Below are 20,496 nucleotides of genomic sequence, written 5' to 3'. Positions count from 1 at the left end.
GCCGACGGAGAGTCACGCCACTGTACACACCGTGGTAAGACGGAGCCGCGGTAGACTCCGTCGCTGCAATCGCGACTGACGCGACTGGATCATCTGGGGCTCCAGAAGAGCCAAGATTCTCGCGGTGATTGTGACTGTGTGTGTGGCACTGTGGCGGTCGGTTTGCGGGCGGATTTTCTCATAGAACCCTTGAGATGGGTGTCGTTTAACCCCGTCCTTCGGTAAATCGGCGTCCGCTCCGTGTCTCCAGCGTGTCACGCGCGTGATCTCGCGTATAAGGAACTCCTCGATCTCGCTCTCGCCCTCTTTTGTCTCTCGTTGCTTCGTCGCACCGTAATCTAGGAGCCGAGCAAAATGCCTGTCTTCCACACCAAGACTATCGAGAGTATCCTCGAGCCGGTGGCTCAGCAGGTAATATTCAAGTGTCAGGACTCCACGAGGGAGTCGTCCACCACCGGGGGTTGTCTCGTCGAGAAATTCACTCGGCGATTAATTCGACTAATTGCCAAAGTTCCGTTTGTAAATTAAAAAAAAAAGTCGCGAACGAGAGGGTCAGACCGCGCTGCTTCTCGTCGGATCGTCGCGGCGCGGACCGACGTTCTCACCGCGTGTGACGTTTCGTGCCGCTTTTAATCAATCGACGCGTACCATCACGCCGACCGCCTTCAATACCGCTCCTTGTTTTGCTCGCCGCGAAAGTCGCGCTTGAGCGCCGGCGATGAAATTCGGCCGTTCTCTCCCTCGGGCGAGGCGGGCGGTTACATACGCGAGCGCGTCCGTGTTTTGACGCGGGTTGAATTTACAGCGCGCGTAACCCCGCGTTGTCTCGTCCAAAATGCTTTTTATAGAACTGTGACATCATAGCCTGCATATAGAACGGGGGGGCTGCATACATCCACATCTTTCTCGGGCGCGTGTCGCGCGCGCGGTTTCTAAAAACGAAACTCAATACTCCTGGGCGCCGAGGGAGAAAATCTTCCCTCTTGCAATTCCACCTGTCCAAATAAGGACATGTCGGTGGCACGTGTGCGGTGTCGCGCCGTCCCACGCCTGTATTCGTTCGCGCATATTAGAATATTAATGAGCCGACTTTCGTTTCGTACCTCAATGCGTCTCGTGAGTCAGGGTACGCGTGTATTTTTACATATAAATACAAGGCGAAACACGCGGCCAACGTACGTGTTATGTAATTTTTGCAGCGCCCAATTTGCCTCTCGCAAAACCACTTGACAACACTTTCGAGTTTATCGTCATTTTATTTGGATATAGATTATTATATGCCGTTGTATGTATATTATATATATTATATTATATATTATAACGAGAAAGTTTAATAAAAAATTTTTGACGTTTCTATTTGGTTATATATTATTATATGTATATTATAATATATATTATATTATATATATTATTATAACAAGAATATTAATAGAAAACTTTTGACGTTTTTTAGTACGAGACAAAGCGCACGTAAAGATTTTTTTACTCACGACATTTTCAACGTTGCTACACACAGAAAAATATTATTGTACAGTCAAGAAAAGTAATTACTCAGTTTATTTTATTCCGTTTAAGTAATAGTTTGCTCCAACAAAGAATATTTTCTTAACAATAGTTTTAAGATATACTTGTTACTAGTCTTAGAAAAGCTTGCCATCTTATACTCAAAGAAAGAATTTATTCTTCTTTGAAGAAAATTAGAAAACTTATGGAAGAATTCCGTATGCTTCTTTTAATAAAGTCAGAAGAAACAAAATTGTTTTGCTTCAAATAATTCTATGTATTCTTGTTTCAAGTACTAGACTTACTAAGAACCAGAATATGAGTAAATATCACACTTGCGACGACATTATGATAGATTTACGGATATATAAACTTATCAAATACTTAATGGAACAATTAATATTTACTTGCAGGTAGTATATATTTTTCTGTGTGTACCCATACAGCACCGAGCAATGTTGCAACGTTTCTGAAATGTTTCTGAAAGCTTCGGTGCTATATGGGTAGGAACCTCGTTGCCAAGATTATGGCACAGATATTTATTAAATTAAACTTTTGTTTGCTTGTCAGCAAAATCGCAAAAATATTTGCGGCAGAAGTGTTCGTAAAGTTGTCAACAATAACTCTGCCAAAATATTGCCAAATTCATACATTTTTGTCGCAACTGTTGCCACCAAGTTACCGTAAAGTTGCTGCCGCGGTTTGCGTGTCTCTTCTGCTTGCAATATTGCATCAAATGAGAACTCGCCGAGGGGTAAACCGCTGACGAAAATCAAGGCACACCAATGCCTACTAATGCCAAGTGGGCATTGCTTTATCTTATTTTATCTTGTTTTATCTCTTCAGATTCTTTGCAATGCCCCAGCAAGGCCAACACCCACTAATGCCCCAAAAACGCCTAGTAATGCCCGAAATTTGTACACCACAATGCCTACGGCGGTTTACACCTCGGAATTTACCTCGTTGGCAAACTTGCATACAACATTTTTTTAGCAAGTTATCAGCAAAATGCCGACTAAATGCTAACTGAGTATGAAGAACACTGTAGTTTTCTTAAATGGATATCTATGTTTTTGGTACATTCTCAGATAACAGTGTTTGCGCGCACATTTTGCTTTATGCATGCAAACTTATACGAGAGTTGCCCGAGTTTTGCTCGTAAGACACGTTTAGTCTGTGCACGCAAGTGGTTCGTGTATTATACGTATAATTTTACGTGCAAATGTCTAACAAGCCACGTACAAAAAGGGCTTAACAACGCAAGCAAAATCCTACCTCAGACGGTTGCGCGCAAAATGTTTTCTGGGTTTATCTAATAGGAGTCGATGGAAACTAAAATCATATTTAGTGAAACATTGCTACTATGCAGCGAGATAATAGGCATCTCAAGTTATTAAAGTAGCAAACTAGAGTGTAAGCTTTTTTGGGTTGGAATGTCGGAAAAAATAATCTAATTTTTCATGAAACATTCATTAACACATAAATTGCTCGTTATTTCTCATTGTTGACTGCAGCATTTCTGCTGTAATACTTTTAATTAAGAGCCACAGCGGTCTTGTGTTATCCGAGCAATTTGTGTGTTCTAATAAATTTTTATTTAAAAAATTGTTTGTTGTTCACCTTCTCTCTTTTTCTCTCTCTCGCTCCCCTTCCCTCTCTCCTACATTTCAACTGAAACTAAAAGATGCTTACTAAATATGATTTTAATTTATATTTATTCCTACTACAAAAAAAAATATATATGCAAAAGATATAAGTATCTATTTAAAAATGATGATAACATTCGTAATATAAAAAGTTTACGAGTAAAAGTTTTTTCACGTACGCTTTGTTGCAGACTAAAAACCGCAAACAAACTTCTTTCATTAAACTTTCTTGGGACTTCAACCGGTTGCGAGATATTTGTCCAGACATTTATGAATGGACACTGTGTAATTACACATCAGGTTTTTTTTATAGACACAAGTAGAGGAGAGTCCCCGTGTATGAGATACCGAATTCATCTTTTGTAATTGCCGGATATCTGTAGGCACGATTAAAAAATATAATAGCTTATTTTGAAGGGAATTTAATAAACCTTAAGATGCTGAAATGTTTAAAAAGGTTTAAAAACTCACCTCGATAGAACTTGACGACATCCAATTTCTTAAATCTTTTTTCATAATGACTACGCGCACGATTGAACAATGAATTTTTCACCAAATAGTTTTTACTCCAAGAGTAATAAGCTCATGGTGGAACCAACCGATGGCGCTTATTAGTTTAGCAGAAACCCCGCTACTTTATATTAGTAGCCTACCTCATAATGCGGGTCTCTCTTCTACAATCGTCATAGTATAACTAGTAGGTCCACTCTCTGTCGGCCCCTTTGATCTTTGCGGTCCCGATTACGTGGTATTCCGCCATGCATTCGGGCTGCCCCGATGGAAATATTTTGCTACGAAATCGTAGAGAAGTGAAATAATTTATTGAAGAATTACTGAATGTAACTCAAAATAAATCATGATTTTTCTTATAACGTACACTGCTGTGAAATATAAGAAAAGCAAGGTATACTATTGAAAGGTAATTAAAAAATTACGAAATATAATTTAGATATGAAATTTGAATTACTGAATTTAACTAAAAATTATATTACTTTTTAATGAAAATGATTTTTCACTGAAATATCGATGAAATGTTAATGAAGCAGGAGAGATTTTCGATCGACAGAGATTTTCAAAAATATTTTGTCAAAGTTTTCTTGTATTCTCAGTAAAATATTTCCATGGGGGTGCTCTCTTTTGGATAATTATGACTTTGGATAATTATCATCATAATCAAGAGTCAATTAAAGGCTAACACTCTTTTCTTATTTATATTATATAACCAAATTGAAACTGAATCAAAATTAAGGAAAGGTGACCAGCTATAAATATTTGTATAAATATGGGGTTGGTGCAGAACTATGCAGAGAACGTGCAGTTTTATTTACATGCGACTTTATATAATGTTATTTACGCAAATTAATAAATTTATGCCTTGTTGTCTCTACAATCCACGTGGATTAACACTCATTCTCAAAACTGTCTTAATAATTATTATGTTCTCTGTAGGTATCGAGACTTGTTATTTTACATGAAGAAGCTGAGGATGGAAATGCGATGCCAGATCTGGGAAGGCCTGTACAGGCCGTTAGCATGGCCGTGACTAATCTTGTGAAGGTGAGTGTTTGTACTGAAACTGCTGAAACTGCATAAATAATTTAATACTAGAAATATCATTGACTGGGCTACATTTTACTTATGTTAGTAATTTTATATAATAAGTTTTATATACATATATGTCTGTGTATATTTTTTATTTACTTATTCCATTTTTTTTCATTTTATTTATAATCCCAGTAAGTAAACTGTCTGCAAACTGGCAACAGATTTTCTCAGATATTGCAATAGATCTGGTATATTTGGTCCGATTTGGATTAAACCCACACTTTGTTGGCAGTTGGTCAGAGACAGAATCCGCCAGATCATTTCATAAACATTTAAATGATAGATAATAATTCATTCGCTTCAACTTACAGCCAAGAAGTGGGATTTGGTTTGTAATTCAGAAACTTAATATACAATTCATCTTTTCCTCCCTTCTTCTCTTTTATACATTCTTACATAAATTCTATACGGGGTGGCCCATTTTAAGTGATGCATTGATTTTTCTCGAAAACTAAGGATTGTATCAAAAACGTTTCAAACAAAAGTTGTTTTATTCGAAGGGGAACATAAGATGGTATCATTGGTTTGACCTTGGGTGAACGTGCCAAGGTTCATATAAAGGTCAACTTTGTTTTTTTTTCAATGGAACCCCCTATTTTTCATTAACATTCTTGTAGCTTATCTCGAGAGCTTTCCAAAACACTATAATAAAGTATTTTTTCATTGAGTATTTTTCGAGTTATAAGGCTTGAAAGATCGGTGGTTCATCCAGCCAGTGAAGGCAACATCAGTGGTTGGCTCAACCGATTTTTTAAGCCTTATAACTCGAAAAGTACTTAATGTAATGCTATTACAATCTGTTGTATTTCCGCTGACGGATTCTATCGCAATCCAAAGTCTGTAGCAGGCATTTTTTTTTAATTTATCCTCGATAGACTCGAGTATTCGGACTACATATGTCTTACATCTATATTATAATTTGCAGGTCGGGAAAGAAACGATAAACTCATCCGACGACGCTTTACTTAAGCAAGACATGCCAGCGGCGTTGCAGCGCGTTGAAGGTGCTTCCCGTCTTCTGGAGGAAGCATCGGCCATGTTGAAGGAAGATCCGTATTCTGGACCTGCTAGGTGGAATTTTATGAAACTTGTATATGAGGATACCATGTAAAATTCTCAAATATCAGTTTGCAACAGTTTATTGTTTTATTTTATAGAAAAAAGCTTATAGAGGGCTCGCGTGGTATCTTGCAAGGCACCAGTTCGTTACTGTTGTGTTTCGATGAAAGCGAAGTGCGAAAGATCATACGTGAATGCAAACGTGTACTGGATTATTTGGCTGTTACGGAGGTCATCGAGACGATGGAGGACCTGGTGCATTTTCTTAAGAATTTAAGCCCGTGCCTTAGCAAAGTGTCGAGGGAGGTGAGCGCTCGTGAAAAGGAGTTGACGCATCAAGTACATCGGGAGATATTGGTGCGCTGCTTGGAACAAGTGAGTGTTGGAGGGTTATATTTAGATACTTATTATCCAAATGAAATCTTTACGGTCTATTTCTGAAGGATACCAAAATTGGAATATTATTAAATTGATTATCAATTTAATTAGGCATTCCATTTTGACTTTAGCTTAAGATTGCGTTTCAAGACCGAAAGTTATCGACGCGTAGTTTGCTGCGATAAAAAAAAGATATATACGCAAAAATATTATTGAAATAAGCATTAAGATCCAGCCTGACTAAAGCGCATGAGGCGTATTATTATATTTATTACCCATTTTTAGATAAAGAATGTATAAGATAAATATATTGTAGTTTGATGCTGCTAGAGTGTAAAATATCAAGCGTCCGTCCAACGACTCGAGATACTAATAATTAATGTGCCCGCAGGTAAAGACACTCGCTCCAATTCTGATCTGCTCCATGAAGATCTTCATCCATATTATTTCGCAAGGTGGGAAAGGCGCGGACGAGGCGGCAGAAAATCGCAACTACTTGTCCGGTAGAATGTCCGACGAGTTGAATGAAATTATTCGGGTGCTGCAATTGACAACGTACGACGAGGAGGAGTGGGACGCCGATCAATTGACTGTAAGTCACTTTGCACCTCGTTCGACGCGGTTGCGACTCAAATAACATAAACGTATTATATTTTATTACGCCAGGTACTGAAGAAGGCTCAGAGCGCCATAGAGTCCAGGATACGAGCGGCTTACGACTGGCTGGATGACGGACTGGCTCTGAGGGGTGGCGTAGGTGAGAAGAGTCTTCGTCAGATCATAGAACAGGCGTTGCGCTTAGCGGAACGTTATCTGCCTCCGTCGCAGGCAGAGCCCATATCTAAACTGGCCTCGCAGATAGTCACCATGACTGACGCTCTTTGCGAATTGCGCCAAAACGAAAAAGGTAACTTTTTATATACAATTGCACGTCGATCCCTTTTTTTGTACAATACGTCACGTATGCGTTCAGTACGAATAAGACTCGATTTAAGCACCACTGAGGATGATCTCAAGGTAGATTGAAACGTTTGGTTTAATTATATTGACTCGAATTATATTTATATTACATAAATGTAACAAATATTGAATTTTTCATGTATTGACTTTGATGATGTAGTTACATTACTAAATTATTAGGCTGTACAGCCTTTACTTGAGCATATTATATAAAATTGAATATCGTGAGTGTCTTGATATCTATTTACTGTAATCTTAGACTTGATTAAGTTTAAATGATCGTACGTATGTGTCCACAAAGGCACTACGCCCCAAGCGGAAGCCTTAGCACGCGGTATTAAAGAGAAGCTAAACGAGCTCCGCGGCTTGGTGGCCTCCGCTTTGGTAGCAGCGGATAAATCGGGGACCGCACAAACGGCGCACACGGTGGCAGGTCGATTGGAACAGGCGAATAAATGGCTTCTGAATCCGCAGCACGATGATAAGGGACTCGGTAAAAGGGCTATAGCTTTAATAATACACGAGGGAAAAAAGGTACGATGTAATCATCTCCCACTTGTATGTAACAAGCATTTCAGCCATGTTAAGTATTTACTGCGTACATGATGTAAATGCAGTAACACTGCATTTATTATTATTGTTGATTCTTTATATGATACCTCAAATCGGTCGTATTCACTCTATAATGCTTAATATCTTCAATGCTGCGCATAGAAAGAATGAGCAACCTATAGCAAATGTGAGTCCGTAAATACATTTCGTTATTCTTCTCAAGATACAATATTTATGATCGATGTTATCGCCGAGAGCTATACGGGGTGTTTCGAGCATCGCGGATAATTAAATTCTAACAGCGCGTCTCCAATTTTCAATTTATAAATTCAGATGAGATTGATTTCAAGAAAAATTTTTAAGTGCTCTCGCGTACGAAAAGTCTCGTAATAAATTTCAAGTAAAACTTAGTACTTGCTGGGCTTCAAATTCAAGGTTTACAATTTTTATCTCAAGCTTAGCTTAAATATATTTAAAATCTTATAAAAATAAATTCTTTAATTTATAAATTTAGACGAGATTGATTTCAACAAAATTTTTTAAGTACTCTCGCGTACGAAAAGTCTACTAATAAATGTCAAGTAAAACTTACTTGCTGGGTTTCAAGTTCAAATTTTACAATTTTTATTTCAAGCTTAGCTCAAACACACTTAAAATCTTGCAAAAATTAATTATGTTTATATACATATTTTTTTTAATACACGTGTACCAACGATAACTATGTATGTCAATTCTAAATTATCTCAGAGTCTTTTATCGAGAGAAAATCTGCGATGCCCGCAGCGCTCCACGTCAATTTTCCTCGAAAGTTTCGTGTCTTTTGTCATCACAGCGACAATTTTATGTTCGGGAAACAGGTGGCCGAGGGCTTACCGGGTATACACAAGGCGGAGATCTTACAGTTGTGCGATGAAGTGGACAACCTGTCTCATCAGCTCGCCGACCTCTGCGCCCATGGCCAGGGCAACACCCCGCGCGCTCAGGAAATCGCGCGGCAGCTGTCTCACAAGCTCTACGAATTGAAGAACAGGATACAGCAGGCCGTTGTGTCTCGTGTCGTCGAGGACTTTATTGACATCACTACGCCCTTGAAACAATTCACGGATGCGGTTTTAACTCCCGCGGGCACACCAGGACGCGATCAGAACTTTAATGATAAAACATGCGCGTTGCAGACGTTCTCGAGCAGAGCGGCAAAGACCGCGAGGATGGTCGCGGCTGGCGGTACGTAATACCGCACATTTGACATACGTATCGTATTAAAAAATTCACAATTACCTTTGACTCTTCCGAAGAAAAAGATTCAGAGTTACTCGGGAATAATATGAGACAATCCTACTTGTTTTTTGTTTGTTACGTGAATGTTTTTTTATCATATCCCCCAATCTTATGTACGCTCATAAATTGTCCGTAATATCTATTATTTAAGACAGTCCTTTTTTTCTGGAAAAAAAAACATATTCCTCTACTTTCGTTCTTTTCTTCTTTCTGAAAGATTAAATTTGCAGGAAGCGGAGGAAACAAGAAGCTAGCCGAGGCCCTGACCACTAGTGCCTCGCAGGTGGAATCGTTGACGCCGCAGCTGGTTAACGCCGGACGGATTCGCATGACTTATCCGGACAGTAAGGCCGCGGACGAACATTTCGAAAATTTGCGGCAGCAATACGCGGAAACTATGCAACGGGCGCGGGCGTTGTGCGATGAGGCGACCAACAGCGGCGATTTCATCCGTACGTCCGAGGAGCAGATGCAGAAGCACACGTTCCTCTGCGAGGACGCGATCGCCAAGGCCCTGCCGCAGAAGATGGTCGATAACACGGCGGCTATCGCGCGCCTTGCGAATCGAGTTATACTCGTAGCGAAGCAGGAGAGCGACAACAGCGAGGATCCCGCCTTTATACAAAGAGTAAATCATGCCACCGATGTTCTTCAAAGCAGTACGTACCATTTACATTAATACTTAACAATTCTTCTCGTGATTTTAATATATGTATATGTTGCGCCTAAATACATTGAAATCACTTACATTCACAGCACATTGCGGACGGTATCGATATTTTTTCAATGAAACCATGTTTCTCTTATTGAAAATGTATCTTTTTTCATAATTTGTCTCTCCCTCTCTTCAAGTTATTGAAAAGTTGTGTTGGATACTTTTTATAAATTTTTGAGAGTGAGTGCGAGAGGAAGGCAGGAGCAGAGAAAGAAGAAAGTATAATTATGTAAGACAAATATGGTTTTATTTAAAAAAAAATTCATAAAATTAAAAAATTTTTTAATTTCAAAAAGTTACATGCATTGTACTTTCTTCTTAAAACTGTAGAATTGACTTTTATTTTGAACTATAACTGTTTATCGAAAAGTGATTCAAGTAAACTTATAAATATAAAACTTGAAGAGACTGTTTTTGTAATTTTTCTGTAATTTATCGTTATGTATATATCTAGGCGTCGCTCCAATGGTCCAAGATGCAAAACTGGTGGCAATGAACATTCATGATAACACTGCGATATCGCGCTGGAGAGAAAATAATCGCGCGGTGTGTATTTTTTGTGTTACAAGTATACTTAAAAAAAATTTACATATAGAACGTGTATATTTTATTGCGGTGTGTTTTTAGTTGTTAGCCAATGTTGGACAAGTTCGTAAAGCCATTGTAGTTCAGCCGGATTTGGTGCCGCCTCTGGAAATGTCGCAATTACATATTAATGACGGTAAGTTTATTTTTTGGATATGTTACATATACGAAATATTTCTAAGAAGTAATTGACAAAATAAGCCGTTTTTAAAACAAGTCGAAATAAAGTTGATTTGGTAATCATTTTTAATAATTAATTGGCATATAATTTTTATAGGAAAAAGAGTTAGTTTACAAAGATAATAATTATTTGTTAAATTTATTCTTAGTAATTTCTTATATAGAATTATAGCATTACATGATTATTGAATTCTATAATTTGTAAATATGACAAGATAGGAAATAAATTATGAAGCATTTTCTTATTCTAAAAATAATTTTTTATCTTTTTTACATTATTATGTGTCAAGCATGGGACTAAATTAATAAATATAAATACGAATATAGTCATTAGATTGCATAGAATTCTATTAATAATATTAGCTACCAAATTCAATATTTAATCTTTACTTGCTAAGTCAAATCACGTGTATTGTTTTGATATATTACTTTTTAAAATAATAATATTAATTTTTATAGATAGTCTAAAAATAAATTTTTTAAATAGAAAACATGTAATATTTAGACGAGAGTATAAGATATCACATTGCAATGTCGGTGTAATAGTAACGAAATAAGTTTGCTGAATATATCTTTTACAGATCAATTTCCAATCCGATATAATTATTCCAAAACTAAAGGTATCTGTTTTGATGACTTGATTTATGCATGATTGTGTGCAATATAATTTTACATATACATTTTATTTTCGAATCTATATTTAAAAAAATGATAAAGACTGAATTACACATATATACATATACAGGGTGTTTAAAAAAGATGGAGAGCCCTGAATAACTCCGAAAATATGCAAGATAGAAAAACATGTTTCAGACAAGAGCTTTTGTTTGAGACATTTTTCTTTGCTGGACTAGTTTTTGAGATATTTTACTGTCCAAGTTAAAATGGGACACCCTGTATATGTATGTATGTAATTTAACATAGTATATGGTAAACAAATGTATGTACATGTGCTTATAACGTTTGTGTGTATGCGCGCGCGCATAAGCACACAAACACACATGCACACACATTTGCTGTGTAACACTTCACAGTACATTCCATAAAATTGCATTAACATTATTGCATCAGTATTTTCTCGCACTCATCTTTATCATACGTAAAATGCAGATCAGAGTAATAATGTTTGAAAATTTAGATTTATTGCTCATTAGATTGTAATATTAACTATATTTACTCCGGTTAGTAGAAAACCCCGATATTTTGCATCAAGAATTGGCTTCTGACAACGAGTTAGACAAATCAATTCATGATGGAGGTAATTGATAACATTTCCATGAATAATTATTGTTTTTTTTATGTTTTAATGTTTCCTTTCTCCGATATGAAGCATGCGATGAATTGAAGATAAAGCTCATGTTTTTACACACACACACACACGCGCACACAAATAGAACGTTATGAATATGATTATATGAAATAGGCAGAAAAAAATAGAAAGAAATAAAGATGTAATGTATTATTACTTTTAAAATAAGTAATTACTTATGTTACTTTTATTATGCATTTGCATAAGTTTAAGATATATTTGAGATGAACTTCTATCCTATATTTAATAAATTAAACTGCATTTTGCTCCTAATCATACAATTTTCACAATGTTTCACGGCGATTTGTTTATAATTTCATGGATAATATTAACGTTTTCATTAATTTATAGTTTCTTTCATCATCATATACTTGGACATTATATAATAATTATGACATATAGAAAAATGATTTAACGATAGTCCATTGAGATGTGTTGAAATAATTATTTAGTTTTACATTCAAAATCAGCATGATACTAACATATTAATATTGGATTGATTCATAAGTATATTCTATTATAGAATATTATTGACAATGAATTTCTTTTCTCTTCTAAGAAACTAATATTTTACCCACAATAGCTAATTATTTTAACTGCTTCGAGCAGTTGAGAGGATATCATTTAAGAATCAGTACTAGTATTATTATAAGATTTTTATATATAAAAATTCAGTTTGTTAGGTAAAATGAGGCTTATTTATGAATGAATCTAATATATGATTACGTGTAGAAATGTATGTAGAAATATTTTCTACAAGATTTGTCTTATATTTCAATGTGGTGCGTTTTTGCTTTTAATGCTACATGGATTGCTAGGTTATTACGATTATCACATCGATGGTAATTATTTAAACATCTTTGCATTCTTATAATAGCAATACAATTCTATTTATCACTCTTCCACTTTTTTCTTTTTGTTAATAACATATGCTGTGTGAGGAATCTGTGAAGAAACTGTTTCATTAAGTAACAAATAATAATATTCCTTTTAAACATTAAAATAGTAAGCTTAATGTCAACCCATCTGGCGAATTTTATTAAATTCGTTACAACTTTCGACCTTACTTCAGGTCCTTTTCAAGTAACAATACTGCAAATCAACAAAATCAGAGATTAAAATTATTAATTAGTCATCTAGTAAAAGAGGAAAAGAATAAATTAACGAACTAAATAAGAAAACATTATAATAATAAGAAAAACTCGTAGATAAGCGAGTCATAATTATCCGTGAGATAGAGTCAAAAGATAAAAATAAATAGATTTGATTATACGATTCTACGTTACATTTAAATTTTCAGGATTAGTTTGTTAATTAATGGTGTTATTAGCTTTTTGATAAAAAACATTTCAGCGATTTCTTCGTTTCTTCGTAGACGCTCACTACTATGTAAAATTGTTGGTGCCGACCAATTAATCTCAACTTACTTTTAAACGTTGCAAATCTCTCGTATCTACAATAGTTTATCTATTTGTTTTATACAGTATTTGCATTTGTTTGTAAGCTCTCTGTAATGATAAAGAGTTTTGCACCAAACCTTTATTATGACTATTTGTAACAGACCGTTTTAGATTTTCATATTTTGAAATTTTTTCTACACAAGGAAAGGAATCGGTATTACAAAATTGTATAACATTATTTAAATGATATGTTTATTTACTGTGCATAGAAGTAGCACCTCCTCGTCCACCTTTACCAGGAAGTAATATCGCACCTCCGAGACCTCCTCCTCCTGAAACGGACGACGAAGAAGAAATGTTTATGCATGCTCCTCAACCCAATCAACCAATAATGGTAAGAGGAATGTTCGATTATTGTACATATTTGTTTGTCTGAAAATTACATAATAAAATTGTGTATGTGAAGTTACATTGTGAGATTTGTTATATAGATGGCTGCCCACGGTTTACATCAAGAAGTACGGCAATGGTCCAGTAAGGACAATGAAATTATTGCCGCGGCGAAGAAAATGGCTATCTTAATGGGTAGACTATCGGGCTTAGTTAGAGGCGAGGGTGGTAATAAACGGGATCTTATCGCATGCGCTAAAGCTATCGCGGAAGCTTCCCAGGAAGTAACTCGTCTTGCAAAGGAGCTGGCGAGAGAGTGTACTGATAAACGCATTCGAACGGTTTGTTATTGCTGATTACATTGATATTTTTCATTGAAATAACATTATTTATTACAATTTACACGTACTTTCTGTGCAATTGTGTAATTGTAATCAATTTTTAGAATCTACTTCAAGTTTGCGAGCGTATACCTACCATTGGAACACAATTGAAGATACTGTCTACAGTCAAGGCTACTATGCTTGGAGCACAAGGTATCGTTTGCATTTTCTTTTGCATATATTTACATATTGACTATATTCAATAACAGATCATGATATCGCCAGTCTAATTAACTGTTAAGGAATATTCATTAGTGACCCTAGGATGATGTAATCTCTATATGAAACATTGCTTAATTGAAAGAGAAATCATGTAATTAACAAAGAAATTAAATTGTTTGTATATAGAGACACTTCCGACCTGGGAAGAGCTGATGCTTTATGGTAAAAAAGTTGTAAACTTGCTTGATGTTATCTTTATTTCTCTCTCTTTCGATGTTGTTTCTTTCGTTCAATTTAAAGACATGATTTTTATGCAATATACACAGCATTTGAGACACAGCATGCATCCTCTACTTCTTTTTCGGAAATGGAATACAAGAAAGTGATATACTATCATCCGATGTTGAATATATGATCTTTCATATTATGTATGTAATAGTAGATTACATATATAATATCGGCAAATTCTGTTCTAATACAGTTCATTAATTTAGCGATCTATGAGAGAAGGCTAATATGGTTTTGGTGTTTTAATTTACATTTTAAATGGTATGCCGTTGGTATGCGTCTGCTCATCGTGGTGTAGATGAATTGATTGGCTGCAGTAAGTGAATCATAAAATTTGTAGCAAATTTTTAGGTAGGAAATTTCTTCGATAGCAATTCCATAGAAAATATAGCAGACCATATTTTCTATATGTATAGTACAATTGTAGCCATTTAAACCATCTCTCGTGGTCAATAATAAAAAAACTATTTTAAAGAAAAAAGTTAAATGGTGTAACAATGTACGACTTTCTGTGATATATTTTCGTTAAAATAACATGTACCCGCAATGTAAATCGTTGCACATTGGAAGTGCATTTTCGTGAAAAACAATAACATTATAGACATTATATATGTATAAGTTTGATTTCATAACGCTATTCAACTTGTTTCTCTATCAGGTTTTCCTTTATCGTCAACCATAAGAGAGATATTTCTTGTTTAAATTTCTAAAATCATCCTGTATAGTACAACACAGTTTATGATTTATCATTCGTATGTACTATAGTAAACAGACGAATGCATTAAAAATTTAAGCGATTCATATTATTTTCACGAAAGCTTTCTTTAAGTAATCATCTCATTCTCACCCTCTATTTCGAAACAGTGATCGACATCGACGACCTTGTCTATGCATGTATTTGTACGTAATTACCATAGCTCGCATGTTTAGCTTACGATTTTATAAAAGTTCTCGGTTTGAAAAATAAAATTTTTCAAAATACAGTAATTTCGAAAAAACGGAATCACGTTTTTTTTTTAGTAGAATTATCTATACATTAAATTTATATTCTAGATATTTATATATTACTTTAAGAGATAATTGATTATATGCTGCATGTAAATCGTACTTTATATTACTATTATAATTTATTTAATTATATTTTACTTGCACTTTAGCACTTATAAACTTAAAACAATATTCGTCTATTCAGCTCTATTATGTAGTGTAGAATGACGTTACGTTTGTATTGTTGCATATTATCATTTCATCCATTTTTTACTTGACATGATGCCATTTGATACTTTAGATAATTTAGATAAAACATTATTATCGATCCTGTATTATAAAAATATAATTTTATAATCAAGTGATTTTGTGGCAGAGTATAACAGTTTTAGAAGTCCATGAACGAAATATATGTAAATCTAGACGTATTGAAAAGTTATTTTTCCAACTTAATCTGATAGACTTTTTTGTAATGTAAACACAGGTACGGAGGAAGATCAAGAAGCGACAGACATGCTTGTCGGAAATGCCCAGAATCTAATGCAAAGCGTGAAAGAAACGGTACGTGCAGCGGAATGCGCCAGTATAAAGATTCGTACAGCTTCTGGTATGAAGTTGCGCTGGGTACGTCGTCAGCCGTGGTATCAATACTAAGTAATGCAAGACTAATACAGTTTTCAAGAGAAGAACACGCAAGATCTTGCTTAGTGTTTACATATACAGCACATATATATTTATATATATGTGTGTGTGTGTGTGTGTATATTCATAATCGCCAGACAACATCGAAAACTAGAAGCTTTAACTAAAAATTTTGGTACTTCTCACAAGTTAAATTTACTTCAATACAATTTTGGGCAGGGCGGTGGCCGATTTGACATGAGATGACCCATATATATTGTATGTATATGTATGTGCTGCATATACAATATTAGCAGAAATTTTTTCATATAATTTTTATGTATTAGGAATAAATCAATGATATATATCTCTGTGTTGCAAGTACTAATTATGTGCTACATATTACATTTAATAGATTTTTAAATTAATTTATTTCTGTATCTTACTCTTCTCGCATGATCACTTACGAGCTTTTATGGAAATGTTTCAAAAGGAAATAACATTCACGTACACATGCAGATTCTCTAAAACGCACAATCTTCTGTAGATAATTAAGCAGTAATAATGTTTATTTTTCATTATTACAATTTTATAACACTTGATCGATTTTTCTATGACATATAATGAAACAACCGAACGTGTAACAAAGTTTTTAATTTTATTATCACGAATCTAATCGCATAAGTTGAAAACTAATCATTGATCTCTTAGTTAGCTATGTTAGATGAAAGATTTTTAGCATATTACATTAAAAAGACTAATAATTTAATAACAGTAATATTATATAATATATAGATAGAGAAAACTACTATATATATATACATATATAGTAGTTGTAATATGATAGCAATAGTATATTTTACACTCAGACACACAGACAGATAGACATACATATATTTCTGCCTTAATTTTTTTTCTAGTTGTATTAAAATATTTACTGTCCAAACAAATGTTAATGAAAACATTTTTGATAAAATTAAGCATAATTATATTTGTAAAAGCCATATATTTATAACATTTTTATCTTTTTTGTATATGTACAATAATATCATATGGACTAAAATGTCATATTTTTACAAATTAAGTATGAATATAATTATATAATTGCTATACATTAAATAGTCATATGTATATAGGCATACACACCAATTAAAAATATATGTACATGGTAGAATTATCTAAGTTTATAAAACTGAATCATTTTTAGTATTTATGAGATACAAACACATTTAAAGAACAATTTAAATTTATAAAATTTAACTGTATTAAATTTAAAAACGTAGAGTGTCAAATCACACACATTTTGTGTATGTTGGTGTATTAAAAATAATACTATATATAATTTATTATTTATTATATGTAATTATTGTTTCTTATCGTTATATTCTAATTGAAAAAGGGAATTTTGACAAAGCGGTTGCGCTTTCAAAATCAGCAAATAATAAACTTAGATATCTGCCACTATAAATTGTACATATGAATACAATAAAAATATCTATTTTTATATAAGTTATATGGTAATAATACTATGAATCACATTTTTGGTTTTTACGTTCCCTTATTTTTTTAATGGTGCTAACATGTGCAATATGATTCAATTAATACTGCTATCTAATGGAAAGTTCTAATTATATGGCAATAATTAGTTCTTAGTATATGTTATATGTGTGTATACGTATACATGTATATGTAGCTTGTATGTATGTATATACACACACACATAGATACGTACATATACAACAGAATGTAAATCAATTCTAAAAATGGATGACAGGGATTGTTACGATACGTATTAATTTTTAGTGATAAATGTATTTTGAAATATTGTACTTTTATGTAACTATATGAGTAAATAAAAGTCCAACTTTTGTCGTCGTAACTTAACTTTTATTTATAATTCATGTGAAAGACAGATAAAATATAATATATAGTACCTGTACATTATTGAAGACGAGTTCAAGAATTTCAATTCATAAGACGAGTATTATGAATGGAAATTTCTTTGGATCTTATTTTACATATTAATTGATATTATATGTCACGGTACTTGAGATTCGAGTGACTCCTTTTTAACAGAATTTTGCTGTCCAGGCATCGTCATACTTGGCATTTTATTTTTTGGCATCTTTCCAGGCCTTAGATACGGATTATCTATAACATCCTGCTGAGTAGTGGTTTCACCATTTTGCTCCATATTTTCATTTTGCGTTTGATTACCTGCAAGTAGAAATTTATGTCAAGTTCTTAACTGAATTGTATACGACGTTTAAATGTTTCTTTACAACATACAAACAACTTACCTTCCTCCGTTTCTTCGCTTTGTTGCTCCTTCTTTTTCTTCACCGGATTTGTGTCAAACTGAAAGTCTGGATCTGGCTCGAATATCTGGTCTTGTGGCAGAAGAGCAGATATGTAACTCGGAAATTGTGGTTTGCAAGATATCACTGAAAGCAAAACAGATACGCGGTGAGATTTTTCTTGTGTCGCCTCATTGAAATGTTCAATAAATCAATGCAAGCGACAGTTTTCTCACAAGGGAACATGCTGTTATCTTCTGTGAGGAATAAGCTATGCGTTTCTCCTGTTTTGGCAATAAATCTCGTTAAAGCTCTCTCGATGTCTCGTTTCTGCGTTGCTACCTTTTCTCTGATTGCCTCGTATTCTGTTACTGGTTGTTTATGCGTCTGCAATATTTCCACTGTTAGTTTCACATATGTTACTCAATATGTTTTATTACATGTAAAAAATAAAGTGTACAAATTTGTATGTACATACACATACAGTGTAATAGTAACTTGTAAATATTTACCGGAGTTCTGATATACGCGTGTGGGTCTGGAAAAGATGGTAAGTAGCTCGGAATGTGCGACGGATGGCCCTGCTTGACGCCAGCTTGCAAAATATTCAATTGCTTTGCCTGCGTCTGTTGTTGGAGCGCCGGCAAGATTGTCTTATTTGATCGCTTTGCATAGGTATCTATATTGTCCACTTTGATGCCCATGTTAATCAATGCCAGTATCACATCAGCTATAAGAGGTTCCGTTCTCCCCGAAAGTTCACAATAATTTCTCCCCGAGGCTCCGATCTCTATAATAACTGCAGTCCGTCCATGAGAAGAAAACGGTCAGTTTATAATATTAAATTTGAACTTGATCAAATCATTTCTTGCTATTTATTTTTTGTAAAAAAATACAAATTAGCATTAAAAATCAAGAGTTTATATAGTTACAAAATTGCATATCAGGTAATATGTAATATGTAGCTAAATGTATAAATAGTTACTACATGTAATAACAAATATATATATATATATATTATATATATAAGTAAAGTTTATATTTGAGGTTAGTTGAGTGGAAGTCTAAATTTGAGTCTTACATGACTGTAGCATTTCGGTAAGTGTTCCTAATACTTGTTTTTCACACGTTTCATAACCACATTCTACTAAAATGCTGGAAACTACTTGACTCAATATTCTTCTTCTAGTATTTACTGTTTGTGTATCCATCTTCCTTGCGTATTCTTCTTCTTCTTCTTCTTCGACTTAGAACAGTTAGAACATATAGATGTGGAAGGGGAATTGGAGTACCGATCGTGGGTCTGTTCTTTATTAGCCACGTTCAGGCCTTCACACATAAAATTCCGTAAGGACGTAAAACGTAAGCATAAGAAAATCGACCAATCACAGTCGAGAACGTAAGGCAATGACGCATATATATTCGTTATTGACACTTTTCAGACAATTTTCTTCAATTTATTTAACGTATGTACATCTGAAAGTATATATTTACTTTCGCTTGTCAATTATATAAACAATCAAAACGTGTTAAATTTACTAGCCGTAACAATTATATAGAACTATTATACGCACTTTTCTAGAATTTACTCATGCCTCCAAATTATCATTTTATTCGGGTTATTGGTAGATCGAAAGTTGTAATTTATGAATTTTAATGTATAATAGAGCCGCATTCGAAAAAACAATTTTTTTAAATAAACATGTGGAAAACTTTTACAAGGGTGATTGAATGTAATTGGTATAGCTTCAGTTAAAAATTTTTTTATAACATTTTTTTCTGAAATAAAATTTTGAAAGTGCTCTCTAAAAATTGCATCCAACGAACATATGTAAAAAATGAAATTATCATGAGGCATGTTTAAATTTACAAAAATTGAAGTATTATTCTGATATACTTTAAAAAACGAAAAAATTGTAGCATCGTGAAATTCCACGTCATCAATAACATAATTTTCGCAAATTGAACAAGAATGTTTTTTTAAACACTTATTCATTAGAAATCCGCATACATATCTAATAGAATTTTTTTCTAGTAGATCAAGCTTCTGATAATCTACATCGTCCATTGTAAACTCTTGAAAAAAACTGCTTTCTTTTTCTTCTTCAATTTCGTCTATTTCATCGCGATTCAATGCACTTAAGTATAACAAGATATTGTCTAAATCATCCTCGCAGTTTTCGTTCCCGGTATTTAAG

At 34.1% G+C, this 20,496-nt stretch overlaps 3 protein-coding genes across 7 annotated transcripts in view; 1 reads left to right on the top strand and 2 right to left on the bottom strand.

Annotated features, from left to right (window-relative positions):
- Positions 1-3: 3 nt before the first annotated feature.
- Positions 4-16,368, top strand: LOC105565219 (vinculin). 5 transcript variants are annotated; one of them, XM_012018222.1, is made up of 18 exons: positions 4-411; positions 4,599-4,706; positions 5,680-5,825; positions 5,912-6,188; positions 6,583-6,783; positions 6,858-7,098; positions 7,453-7,685; positions 8,561-8,927; positions 9,212-9,640; positions 10,151-10,242; positions 10,324-10,417; positions 11,043-11,081; positions 11,648-11,719; positions 12,589-12,612; positions 13,440-13,564; positions 13,662-13,901; positions 14,006-14,096; positions 15,865-16,368. In XM_012018222.1, the coding sequence occupies exons 1-18, from the start codon at positions 355-357 to the stop codon at positions 16,032-16,034; spliced, it is 3,006 nt and encodes a 1,001-aa protein (XP_011873612.1). In that variant the 5' UTR covers positions 4-354; the 3' UTR covers positions 16,035-16,368. The 5 variants fall into 5 exon arrangements, with proteins under 5 accessions (XP_011873612.1, XP_011873611.1, XP_011873613.1 ...); XM_012018221.1 differs by lacking the exon at positions 15,865-16,368 and adding an exon at positions 14,292-15,318 and having other exon boundaries at positions 11,651-11,719; XM_012018223.1 differs by lacking the exons at positions 11,648-11,719; positions 15,865-16,368 and adding an exon at positions 14,292-15,317.
- Positions 16,369-17,869: 1,501 nt separating this feature from the next.
- Positions 17,870-19,571, bottom strand: LOC105565216 (transcription initiation factor TFIID subunit 8). Its single transcript, XM_012018219.1, has 5 exons — positions 19,380-19,571; positions 18,811-19,097; positions 18,535-18,685; positions 18,302-18,445; positions 17,870-18,218 (listed from the first exon to the last, which is right to left on the bottom strand). The coding sequence occupies exons 1-5, from the start codon at positions 19,507-19,509 to the stop codon at positions 18,040-18,042; spliced, it is 891 nt and encodes a 296-aa protein (XP_011873609.1). The 5' UTR covers positions 19,510-19,571; the 3' UTR covers positions 17,870-18,039.
- A 165-nt stretch (positions 19,572-19,736) lies between these two features.
- The window catches only part of LOC105565304, a 4,645-nt gene continuing 3,885 nt past the window's right edge, over positions 19,737-20,496 (bottom strand). Inside the window, exon 5 of the mRNA XM_012018389.1 lies at positions 19,737-19,774. Within this exon, the coding sequence (XP_011873779.1) occupies positions 19,737-19,774 (38 nt within the window). The remainder of the gene's footprint in view (positions 19,775-20,496) is intronic.

The sequence above is a fragment of the Vollenhovia emeryi genome, unplaced genomic scaffold (genome assembly GCF_000949405.1).
Source record: "Vollenhovia emeryi isolate VEMERY1.0 unplaced genomic scaffold, V.emery_V1.0 DF939154.1, whole genome shotgun sequence".
NCBI lineage: Eukaryota > Metazoa > Arthropoda > Insecta > Hymenoptera > Formicidae > Vollenhovia > Vollenhovia emeryi.
This window is presented reverse-complemented; position numbering and strand designations above follow the sequence as displayed.

Bases quoted from the DNA above. Each gene is read 5' to 3' on its own strand.
- LOC105565216 (XM_012018219.1), bottom strand. From the start codon at position 19,509: ATGGATACACAAACAGTAAATACTAGAAGAAGAATATTGAGTCAAGTA. The intron at 19,098-19,379 runs GTAAGACTCAAA...GACGGACTGCAG, and splicing joins TACCGAAATGCTACAGTCAT to TTATTATAGAGATCGGAGCC. The intron at 18,686-18,810 runs GTAAATATTTAC...GAAATATTGCAG, and splicing joins ACGCGTATATCAGAACTCCG to ACGCATAAACAACCAGTAAC.
- LOC105565219 (XM_012018221.1), top strand. From the start codon at position 355: ATGCCTGTCTTCCACACCAAGACTATCGAGAGTATCCTCGAGCCGGTG. The intron at 7,686-8,560 runs GTACGATGTAAT...TTCGGGAAACAG, and splicing joins TAATACACGAGGGAAAAAAG to GTGGCCGAGGGCTTACCGGG. The intron at 9,641-10,150 runs GTACGTACCATT...GTATATATCTAG, and splicing joins CACCGATGTTCTTCAAAGCA to GCGTCGCTCCAATGGTCCAA.